The 12,218-nt window shown below is 40.7% G+C and overlaps 1 protein-coding gene across 1 annotated transcript; it reads right to left on the reverse strand.

The window, feature by feature from the left end:
• Nucleotides 1-434: 434 nt before the first annotated feature.
• Nucleotides 435-9,589, reverse strand: LOC124595682. The gene is made up of 3 exons (XM_047134540.1): nucleotides 9,529-9,589; nucleotides 6,670-6,894; nucleotides 435-832 (listed from the first exon to the last, which is right to left on the reverse strand). Exons 1-3 carry the CDS (start codon nucleotides 9,554-9,556, stop codon nucleotides 771-773), a joined length of 315 nt encoding a protein of 104 aa, XP_046990496.1. The 5' UTR covers nucleotides 9,557-9,589; the 3' UTR covers nucleotides 435-770.
• Nucleotides 9,590-12,218: the final 2,629 nt, after the last annotated feature.

The following is a 12,218-nucleotide window of genomic DNA, read 5'->3' on the forward strand; positions in this document are numbered from 1 at the left end:
CTTTCAGCCATATTGTCTAATTGTGATCTTTTAAAGCAATTCGTAACTAAGTGGTTCTTAGAATAATAAAGTTGTGTGTTTGATTGTGCAACTCACAGTAACTGTTTATGGCCCCACCCACAATCATAGCCTTGTCCTGCGTACTCTCTGAGTACCTACCAACCAGGTTTCAGTACTCTGTGTTGCAAATATTTCACGCAATATCCAGGAAAGATAAGGCCAAGCCACTGTCTCAGTCGTAAGTCTCTACTGTAGGCACCGGGGTCCTCGATCCAGCCAATGTGTTAAGGTCGGAACTGGGTATTGGGATGGTACGAGGTTTGCATGAGTGGATGAACTGCATTTTGTATGTTTAATACACAGTTATAGTTCGCCAGTATTTGTGTGAAGCTACAGGTAAGGAAATGTATTCTACGATTGAAATATAACAGTTAACGACATGAAACCACAGTTTACTGTGTCAGATTACAACTATTACAAGGCCAACATGAAGACAAAAAATAGGCAAAACCACGTTTTTAAATACTAAATTTTGCAGTCAGTTCTAAATGTATAGCTGATCTATTGCCATCGGAAACTATCATAAAGGAGGTTTAGTTGATTCCACCGGTTTTTGTTGTTAGAAAAAGAGGTAAGTTCTGACGCTGCTGGAATTTCTGGTGTTCTCTGGAAATTGTAGATGTCTTCAGTCAGCAGTCCAGCCATCTGGTCTTCACTCAATCACAGGCTAGTTAGCTCCTGCAGGATGAGCCGACAGACTTGCAATGCTTCTAGTTCGTGGGACAGTCTGACAGGGTTGGTTTACATAGACTCTTTGGTTTCACCACGTAAACTACAACAAACAGAAGGAAATATGTTTTAATAGAGTTAGAAATCATTAATAGAATTATATGATATTTCATATTTACTATTGGTAACACAGTGATAAGGCAACGCATATCTTGTATGGCATGAAAAAGAAATACATTCCCATGCTTCTTGACAGAGCATAGGGGAACGATGCGGGAGACCTGCACCACCGTACTAGGCAAGGTCATAATGGAGGTGGCTTGCCGTTGCCTTCCTTCGAACGTAACAGCGATGAATGATAATGATGAAGACGACACAATAACCCCCAGTCACCACAGGGCATGTGAAAATTCCTGACCCCTCCGGGAAGCGAGCCTGGTACCCTGTGCTCGGGTAACGAGGACCGCGAGACCACGAGCTGCGGATATACAAGGCGTGTTTTTTAAGTAAGTACCGTTTGAAATTAAAAAATGACGTGGTAATATATCTCAATAATTATATTTTTACATGAAACCCTGTACCTTAATCTACTTTTATAAATAATTTCCGTCAATATTGAGGCACTTGTCATAACGTTGTACCAGTTTTTGAATAACCTCCTCAGAGGAGTCTGCCGCCTGACTTTTTAACCACTGCATCACCACTGTTTTGACTTCGTCAGGTCTTGAACACCGCCCAGGTGTTTCTTCAAACACAGGAACAGATGGTAGTCACTGGGCACCAGAATATGGCTGTACAGGGGATGATCTAGACTTTCCCATCGAAAACATGTGATGTTATCTTTGGTCTGATTCGCCACATGCGGACAGACATTGTCTTGCAGCAAAATGATACCGTTGCTGAACTTGCCACGTCTTTTGTTCTGAACTGAACGGCGCAGATTGTGGAATGTCTTACAGTTAGCTGCTGCACTGATTTTCGCATTATGGGGCAGAAATTCCACAAGAAATACTCCTTTTCTGTCCCAAAAACCTGTGCACATTATTTTCCAGGCATAAATTGTTTGCTTAAACTTCACTTTTCTGGGTGAATCTGAATGCCGCCATTCCATGGACTGTTGCTTTGATTCTGGTGAGACTTAGGCCACCCAAATTTCATCACCCATAATAATTTGGCTTATGAAATCATCACCATCGTTGTGGTACCGCTCAAGAAAAGTCAATGTACTGTCTAAACGTTTGGTTTTGTGTACATCTGTCAACATTTTCGGTACAAACGTGGCGCAGTTTTCGGTAATTAAAGTACTCATTCACAATGGCATACAAAACACTACAAAAAACATTAGGAACGTCATCCCGCAAGGTGGAAATCGTAAAGCGTCTGTTTTCTCTCACCTTATTGTCCACTTTCTGCACCAAATTTCCATTAACGACCAAAGCACGCCCACTCTGTTGTTCATCTTGCACATTTGTGCGGCCATCTTTAAATGTTCTCATTCACTTTCTTATCATTCCATCAATCATAAATTTTTCTCTGTAAACTCACAGATCTCAAGATGAATATCGATCGCATTTAGGCCTTAAGCAATAAGAAATCTTATAACAGCCCGTACTTCACAGTCAGCGGGACTGACGATTATCGGAGGCATCTTAAACACTCAGTACACAACGTAAACAAGGAAGAATCAGACTGTAATGGCGTCGGTGCGTAGACAACAAATGTAGGTACGCAGTGCGCATGCGCAGCATGCCGACCGCAGCGCTGGGGCCGCGTTGTGGCAAAACGTTACTTATAAAACGGGCCTCGTACACTGCATGGATTCCATTTTCAGCGTTGTAGAAAGATTATGTTATGACCGCATAACACTGTGAATGTGGGAGATGCGAGACAGATGCACTACAGAGAATGTCTTTTCCATATGTACCAGTGATAGGTCTTTGGGATCTCGTATTGATTTACCACCTCCACAGAACAGTAAGTACCTAACTCGTTCACGCGTTTTGAACAGGCTTTCCTTCAATGGAGTGGGAAGTACCTTGTTTGCTCTGGACCCTAATATTTATGAAGACATGTGTTAATAGGCGGTGACTGTAGTTACGAGTACCGTGATGGTGGTGCAAGCCTCGTAACTGCTGCCAAGCGCCGTGTTACCGGCTTCCTATCCTCACCGCAGCCTGAGACAGAATAGGAAACGCGTCGCCCTGTGTTCCGAGGAACGGTTATCCCACAGATTTTGTACGATTAGACTGCGTCATAGTCCCTCCTAGCTGTTATCATTGCCCGATAGTCATTAAAGGTCCCCTCCGTGTCCTTAGCGCAGTGACTATAGAAAGTTTCTTACGAAATAGGTCATCGTCTCTCTAAATATATATAGTCATATTTATCAACGTCACTAACAACCGCTCATTTGAGCCCTTTAAAACCACCATCATCGTATTCCTCTCCGTGTCAACTTATGCACCGACCGGTATTCGGTCCAGACGTGATTCGACATCAGCTGTTCAAATAGCTCTGAGCACTATGGGACTTAACATCTGAGGTTATCAGTCCCCTAGAACTTAGAACTACTTAAACCTAACTAACCTAAGGACATCACACACATCCATGCCCGAGGCAGGATTCGAACCTGCGACCATAGCGGTCTCGCAGTTCCAGACTGCACCGCCTAGAACCGCACGGCCACTCAGGCCGGCTACTGTAAGGTCACCGCCTCTTTCCGATGGCGGACACGGAAAGCCAAGTATTCAATAGTTTCTGTTGTAGAATGCTTTGACCCAAATGATTATGAAGCCAGATTGTTTATATTCTTACGACTGCTAGGGCTTTTAAGTACACAATGTCGAAGGAGACAGACACAGGACTAATTTTTCTTTCTAAATTACGTCTACAGGTGACTCTGAAGTCCATTAGAAGGTTATACCTACATTCTTTTGCTTACACAAAACCGTTAAGTCGTATTAACCACGCGCTGAAGAAACAATTTTTGATTCAATGGAAATCTCATTTAGTACTTCGACTGCGCTATTTTCCACTCCTTCTAACTCGATATTTTGGTCTGACACAATTAATGTGCTGTTACCAAGTCCTGGTTTCAGGCTTCACTGGCTCCCTAATACTCCCCCGAGGGCTTCTGCTATTTGTAAATGCCTCAGATTCTGGATAATTTTTGCAGTGCTTCTACGGTTGTTTAGTTATATGGTGCATCATCGTCTGTATTAATCACTTAGTACACTGGAGATCTCTGCTGCTGCTATTTCTGTGTGTTTGTGCATGAATTTAATCACAAGATGATCTATCGTACTAGGTGGCGTCCGGTACATTTGCTTAGCATTGTACAGTTCACCTAGTTACTCGTTTTGTACGTCAGTTGGTTGCTAAGTTTTGAACTTTTCCAATTTTGTATCCTCTTCCATTTAGTATAGACGTATAACGAGTATTACAAAATTGTTGAGGCTTTTTAGAGATGTTCATTCCTCTTCAATTGTACTGTCTATTGATCTATTCCTTACTGCGGTATCTATAGCCGTAGAGAACTTTAACCGTATCTCGTCATTCCTTAGTACTTCTTTGCGTATTTATTGAACTTCAGCCTACTCTTCATTACTACCATATTGTGATCTGAGTCTATATCTGCCCCTGGGTACACCTTAGAATCCAATACCTCATTTCGGTATCTCTGTCTGACCATTATGTGGTCTAACTGAAATCTTGGCGAATCACTCGGCCTTTTCCAAGTATACCTCCTCCTCTTGTGATTCTTGAAGAGAGTATTCGCTATTACTCATACTAGCTGAAACTTGTTACAGAACTCAATTAGTCTTTCTCCTCTCTCACTGCTTGTCCCAAGTCCATATTCTCCTGTAACCTTTTCTCCTACTCCTTCTCCTGCAACTGCATTCCAGTCCCCCATTACCATTAGATTTTCATCCCCCTTTATGTACTCAATTACCTTAGCAATACCGTCATACACTTTCTCCTTCATCTTCAGCTTGCGACGTCGGTATGTATACCTGAACTATCGCTGTCGGTGCTGGTTTGCTCCTGATTCTGATAAGAACAACCCTGTTACTGAACTGTTCACAGTAACATACTCTGTGCCCTACCTTCTTGTTCATAACTAATCCCTGTCCCTTTGCACCATTTTCTTTTGCCTACACTCATCTGACCAGAAACCCTTGTCTCCTTTCCATTTCACTTAAATAACCCCTACTATATCTGAGTTGAGCATCTGCATTTCCATTTTCAGATTTTCTAGCTTCACTACCACGTTTAAGATCCTGACGTTACACGCCCCGACTCGTAGAACGCTATCCTTTCGTTGATTATTCAATCTTTTTCTCATGGTAACTTCCCGTTGCTAGTCCCATCCGAATGGTGGACTGTTCCGGAATCTTCTGCCAATGGAGAGATCATCATGACACTTCTTCAATTACAGGCCACATGTGACACGTTATGTGTCTTAATGCAGTGATTTCCATTGTATTTTACATGCTCATGCCGTTGGTCATTGCTGATTCTTCCACCTCTATGGGCAGTTTCCCGCCCCTAGGACCAAAGAGTGTCCTGAACCTATATCTGCTCCTCCGCCTTCTTTGGCAAGGCCGTTGGCAGAATGATGGTGACTTCTTATGCTAGAAGAGAGGGGCCAACAAGGGTGACTGCTAATCAAAATTGAAGCAATGTCTGGATTCGAACGCGGGATCGAAGACTTCTTGATTAGAGATCAAAAATGCTACCGCTGCACCACCCTTGACTCACAATGTGTTGCCACTTATACCACGTGAACATTGTCGAACTCGCTCTCCAAGGCCTGCTGTGGTGGAATGCTTCAATGCTCCCTCTAACCTCCTTAAATGGCCAAGCCTAAGATGTTTTGTTGTAAGTTGCGTTATCGCCTTCTGTGTTTATTGTTGACACGTTTTACTGATAAGTGTTGGAGTCGCCTAGACCGCGCCTCGTGAACTATGTACTTGTTTTCTTCAGCATGATGCCGTAAAGTTCAAAATGTGTTTCACGAATGTGTCATTTCAAATTTTTTAATTGTTAGTCGGTCTATGTCAGTGATATAGATCAAGAAATAAACTAAAAAGACGACCATTTTACATTAGCCAGTGATCACAGTTATTTTATCGAACAAGAGTATCATTCAGAGGAAGAACTTCAGGAAAGTTGTGATGGGGATCTGTCTGTTTCTTCAATGAAATACTTAAAATGTCTGTTACAATCGAATGTGTTCTGAGTGGTGATAAAAATGTAGTTCCCAGCAATGTATATCAATTTGGTAGACTTACTTCATGCATCAATCGGTTGGAATTTTTATGCGCTAACCCTGGAATTTAGTTTTATTTGGAAATTTATTTGCTACAGAGATTGTATAATTTCCAGACTTTAATATGGTTCAAATGACGCTAAGCACTATAGACTTAACATCTGAAGTCATCAGTCCCCTAAACTCAGAACTACTTAAACCAACTAACCTAAGGACATCACACACATCCATGCCCAAGGCAGGATTCGAACCTGTGACCGTTGCTGCAGCGCAGTCAGGGACTGAAGCACCTAGAACCGTTCGGCCACAACAGTCAGCTTAGAATGTAAAATTCAGTAGTCTCACAGTCTATTTATGTGTACTATTTAAACGAAGTACACACAAGTATGTGCTTTTGTTTGATAAATAGTAAAATGTTGCAGGGTTTGTTTAGTGCAATAAAATAAACTAGAAGCATTTAAACAACACATAAATAACTGTAAAAATAAATGTTATATAGCATAAAAATTTCAAATGATTTTTGCCTTAAATCTCGGTTTAAACCTAGGGGTCCCAGAGACCCCACCTCGTGGTATACGTTACAGAAAAGTCTTCTCGGGAGTTAAGGGTTGGCAGTCTGTGGTTATCTTGTCAATATTGCATAGAAAATCGTGTTATTTAAAGTAACGTACCCTTCGGTAGCAGGTTGTAGCAAGAATACAGCTTCAGTGAATTAGCATACAAGTAGAACTTGTTGTCTGCCTGGACACAAATGGTATCTTCGTCCTCTTCCGCATACGACGCTGCCACCAATGTTCTCACAGCCGGGTTGGTGGCGGACGGCTGTTCCTGACCCTGGCTGGCGGCAGTGGTCGACTCTTCTGGTTGTCCTTGGACCACCGCAACTGCGACCAGTGCTGTAGAAAACAATGAACAGCTTGTAACTTTGTCCACTGCCTGTTAGTGCCACTTCACTCTGATACTACTGTCTGGACTTTGACTCAGGCAGGTGCTAGCTTTACAATACCGAGATGCAGTGCAACTCTGCTGACTCGTGCCACAACTCTGCCACTTGATAATTTATCGTGCTATGTTGACTGGTAGTCCCTATGTACCTGAAATCCAATGTAACTGATATGAGGGAAACTGTAGCAGGAGAATACCGCACATTTGTGACATTTGCGTAGTATATTTTAAGACATACTGTACCACTACAAGAGACTGTTTTCGGTATCTAATTGCAAATATAACTCAACATATCGCTCTTAATGGAAAAAAACGACAGTTGGAATGATAATTTCAAGGGTACAACAAGGAAGTGTATTACGAACAGCTTGTGAAAAACATTTACGTTGTACTTTTTTTTCTGCAACTGCCAACATAATGGAAACCTGTTGTCACTAACAGTGAATAGCGAACACCACGTCCTTTAGCGATGAATGCAGATCGAATGTAATAGAACCCGATGCCTCAGCTACTTCCTTTCATATGTTTATAACATTTTTTTTGTAACTGTATGTATTTATGAATATTGTCAGTAATTAGATTTTATCAAAATGTAATATGTGCCGGATGAATGCGTAAGAAATAATTATGCAGATCGTTGTAGTAAATACGCTGGCAGTGTCAAGAAAATTATGCTGAACTAACACAAGGAATATATTTCATAGAAAAATAACATCTTTGGCGCGATAACATGCAGTCCTAGAAGATAGCTGAGATGAGGAGCGAAGCATCTGTGGTGTGGTACAGACGTATGTGTCGGCGCACAAATGCCAGACGGAGATTGTTATGGATGTTGAAAATTAAACAAGACTGCTCTGTGCATAAATTTTATTCAAGCTGCCAACTAATCAAGAAGAGCGTACTGTCCATAGTGAATTTCTTAATAAGGATTATATCGTACAACAAACAACTTATCGCAAAGTAAGATTCAGCCAGTATTTTCGTAGCTCTGTTATAGGCATGCAAGCGTAATAGTTGCTTTTTGGGAGACTGGTCAAAGAAAACTTGAAAAACCCAGCTCGTTAACCATCAACAGCGTACTACCCTCACACAATAACTTCCCCAGAAAGGCATGACTACAAGGAATAGTAAAAAGAAAACAGATTCATTTAAAGTTACAACTGAATTTCAATAAAATAATCATTTTAATAAAAAGCTGTAGCATCTGCAGTTACTGCACTACTACGGTATTGCAGACAAACAGTTCAAACTAGAAGTGATTTAAGTGTAACTCATATTTCAGTGATATAAGTATGCTGGCTATTTTACGATTTTATGTTGTGTTCTGTAAATGACATTACCTGCATACGTCTACGAAACGTTAGTATTGAAAAGTAATTGTTGGCATGAATGACAGTTTCTGCGGCATCATTTTCAAAGTAACCGGTAAAGAATAATAGCCTGTTCTGATCAGATTAAATATATTTTCAAACAGACAGCACTATGATAAGTTACGTAATACAGTATATTTTCTATGGAGTGTTGCTTGTCGTTGCACAATTATAATTAACATTATTGCATGCCAGATTAAAGGCTTCAGTGTGCATGTTACACTTGTTTTCTACATCGAGGCTCGCGCAATGGGATTTTATCTATTTGCCGCATTATCTTTCTTGTCCAGTACTTGTGTGATTAGCTATTTACCAAATGTAACTTTTACCCGTTTTGGAGCTGGCGGCCTTCCAATTCTGCAATCTGAAGTCATCCAGACAACATTGGCATATCCAGTTACTGCTACCTACAGTAAAACTTTATTTATTTCCATTCTTTTACATTTATGTTATTGTTGCATACAGTCAACACTGGCATGGTAACGATTAGCTCGTAACTCTCTACACTTTATCAGCATTGATATTCGGAATAGATGCCTTGTTTCCATTTACTATGGAACAGAGGTTACATGTGTCACATTACAATATGAAGATTATTTATGCTGCTATACAGCAACAAATTAATGTGGTCTCATTTGTTTACTCATTAGTTTATTGCATTCTGTGGATGATTCGAGATACCAAGCAGCTTAAATAGACTTTATGTGTTTCACAGTAGTGAAGATGAACAAGTTTTGTGTCCATCTATACCTATCTTGTGTTGTCCTTTTCGGTTTCCAAGCCTGTAAAATGTGTTATAGACTCTTTCCCGCTATTTTCGAGTTCACGTGGCACTACTAGCCTTCCGTCTACTGCTCGCTACCAATCCTAGTTAGCTATTCATAGGTACATATGTGACGCTTAACATTGGTAATTGTTCGAGTCCTCTCAGAGGACTGAAATTGTTAGTATAGACAACACCAACACTTTTCGTCGAGAATCTACACGCTGGCACTGCTCAAGATCGCAAACAAATGGAAAGTTTTGCGTAGAACCATGTTGATTAACAAAGCTGCTCCCCATTTCTATTACGTCACCAATTGTGGCAGTGAACAATTCTTCGCAGAGTGTAAAAATAGACTTTCAAGCTAACTACAACCTCAGAAATTACATAAAAAGAGGGCAAGAAAAAAAGTTAATCGTGAAGGAAAATTTATAAACTCTGCCAATACTTACCAGCAACAAACAACAGAGCAGCCTTCATTGTAGTCGCTAAGAAATACTACTGCTCTCTGTCTTACATTTTCATTTATATATGTTTAAACTACCGCTGACATCATCGAATGTTATCGTAATGTTCCCGTTCTCTCTTTCCATTCCACGAACTGTAGCTGCAGCAACAAACAACAGATTGACTTTCCTTGTACTTGGAAACCTGTATTACTGTTAGCTCTGACACATTTATTATCAACGCTATTTCAGCAACCGTTGTCAAAAAGTCGGGTTATCATACAGTACCGTTCATTTTTTCCTCATTCGGTGTTATAGTAATAGAGCCGAGGAAACGGAAAGACGTGTGTCCACGTATGTTACCGGCCACGACTCGCCATTACAGCTGAGCTGATATGTCACACACTTTTTAAGGGCATTACTTGTTAAATATACAGTGAGAAGTGAAAGTGCTAGTAAAAAAGTAAGTTCCTACAAATAGACCATAACGCTTTTTTAAAATTAGTACAACGCGATTTAGGCACAGGCTCGAAAGGAAGATTCTTTTTCTATCAAAAAAACCTCTGAAAATCTAATAAAGCAGTACGGCTCAAATCTTGAAGCAAGGCCGGGAACCACAGTTGACGCTATAGTCTGGAACCATGCGACCACTAAGATCGCAGGTTCGAATCCTGCCTCGGGCATGGATGTGATTATGTCCTTCGGTTAGTTAGGTTTAATTAGTTCTAAGTTCTAGGCGACTGATAACCTCAGAAGTTAAGTCCCATAGTGCTCAGAGCCATTTGAACCATTTTTGAACCCACTTCCCGTCTGAGTTAACAGGACTAGCAGACATCTGAAAAACGTACGCACTATTTCATGCATTAATGTACCAGTATATCACATTTGCAGTGGCTTACCTCGCGCTTGTATTAATCTGTGATTTTAAGAAGAAAATCACTTACATATGTTGCCAAGTCATATGTATTCCCGAAATTTAATTACTTTGTGTTAATTACTTTTGGTGTTGCGATTATTCTCCGTCAGTGTATATTAAAGACTAGTCCAATAATATAACGCTGTCTTGTATATATCAGAAGAGTGCGGATTTTGTTATTCGTATATAATCAGGTCTCTCCCGCTCCGTTCATGGACGGAGCGTAGGCAGATGATTGCACGTATGTATCTGTGCCAGCATTCATGAGCTTAATTTTATATTCGTAGTGTCTACGACGATACATAAAGAGATGAAAAATTTTCTCAGATTCTCTTCTAGCAGGGCGTTGGAATGATTAGGTTTCCATGGAATATCTGGCGCCCTAGTCAATACATTTCCTAATGGATACTCGTCCATGACGTTTAGGAATTCTGTCACAATTTATGCCACCTTGTCTTTTATGCAGTGTATTCGTTAGACGTCGTCAGGTAGGAATACCTGTTTTGGATTAGGCAGGGTTGAGCAGTATTGTAGTATACACCGTACGAGGTTTCTATAAGAAGTCAATAGTGTACATCGGACCAATAAATCAAAGTCCGTAACTTATCACACGTGTAAATGAGCCAGTGTGACAGATATGCTTCAAATTCATACAGATTCCACCACTAAGATATTTATCTTACATCAACGGCTCATGTTATAAACCATAAAGTGTTTAGTCTAAAACTATGCTTTGTCTATTGCATCCCCAGGGGGTTTCACAACACTTTTGTGAATAAGTGGCTGGCAAATATGGGGGCCTGTGCCCTTGCAGTACTACCATCACCTCTGGGCAAGCTTCAGCGTCTGACATTGTGGCCAACGGCGGAGTGTTGTATGCCAGACACTAAGATGACAGCTGTTTCAGCGCCTGGATTGCGAAAAAAGTACAAACCTTTATAACAGGCCGAATTTAATATCAGCTGGTAATGAACTCATGTAACCACACTATTGCAGTAAACACTTTCTTCAAAATAGATTTTGTGGCATTTTTGACATATAATGAAGTAGACAAGACCACAATTGCTTACATAACTGGCAACAGCATTGCAACTAAAAAGATTGGTGACATGCTAGAGAACACTGAAGCGTTTCAGGTTTCTTTCAGTATCGTAAGGCAATCTTCATTTGACAGAAAGATATGAGTTTGTTTCCTGAATCTTCTCAAATGTTTCAATTACCATACTCGTTAGCGACACAAAGCCTTTAGAAATGCGGAAAATCTGGGCTCCCTGTCCAAGAGCCAGAAAAGACGTTTTCGTCCTCACCATGGTGCACTTACTGCACAGGTAAACATATAATCTGGAGGTGGGAATGATTGAGATAAAAAATCCTAAAATTTAACCTAACTTGTTCTGTGGCGAAGAATACGCTTAATACAACATTACCAGCCAACTTCATTCATTAGATCATCAATACGGACAAATGCTTCAAATCAAACAAAGAGGTGTTATCCTGCCACCAATACCTATCTGTACAAATACAAAGGTCATGTTGCATCTGTTACAAATCCATGGGCAATTCTACACCAAATCACGGAACTAGCGAGATTCGTGAGTCTGTGGCTACGACTCTAGTCACCTCCACTCTCTCTCCCGCCAACTACAGCCCCGTCCCCTCCACGACACTATCGCTGACATAGCGATGCGCTACAGTCAGATATAAATAAGGGTCTAAATAAAGTGAGAGTCAACTGATCTTAACCCCGAAAATCTCCGAACCCTTTCTGCAGACTCACTAC

The sequence above is a fragment of the Schistocerca americana genome, chromosome 2 (assembly GCF_021461395.2).
Source record: "Schistocerca americana isolate TAMUIC-IGC-003095 chromosome 2, iqSchAmer2.1, whole genome shotgun sequence".
In the NCBI taxonomy this organism is placed as follows: domain Eukaryota; kingdom Metazoa; phylum Arthropoda; class Insecta; order Orthoptera; family Acrididae; genus Schistocerca; species Schistocerca americana.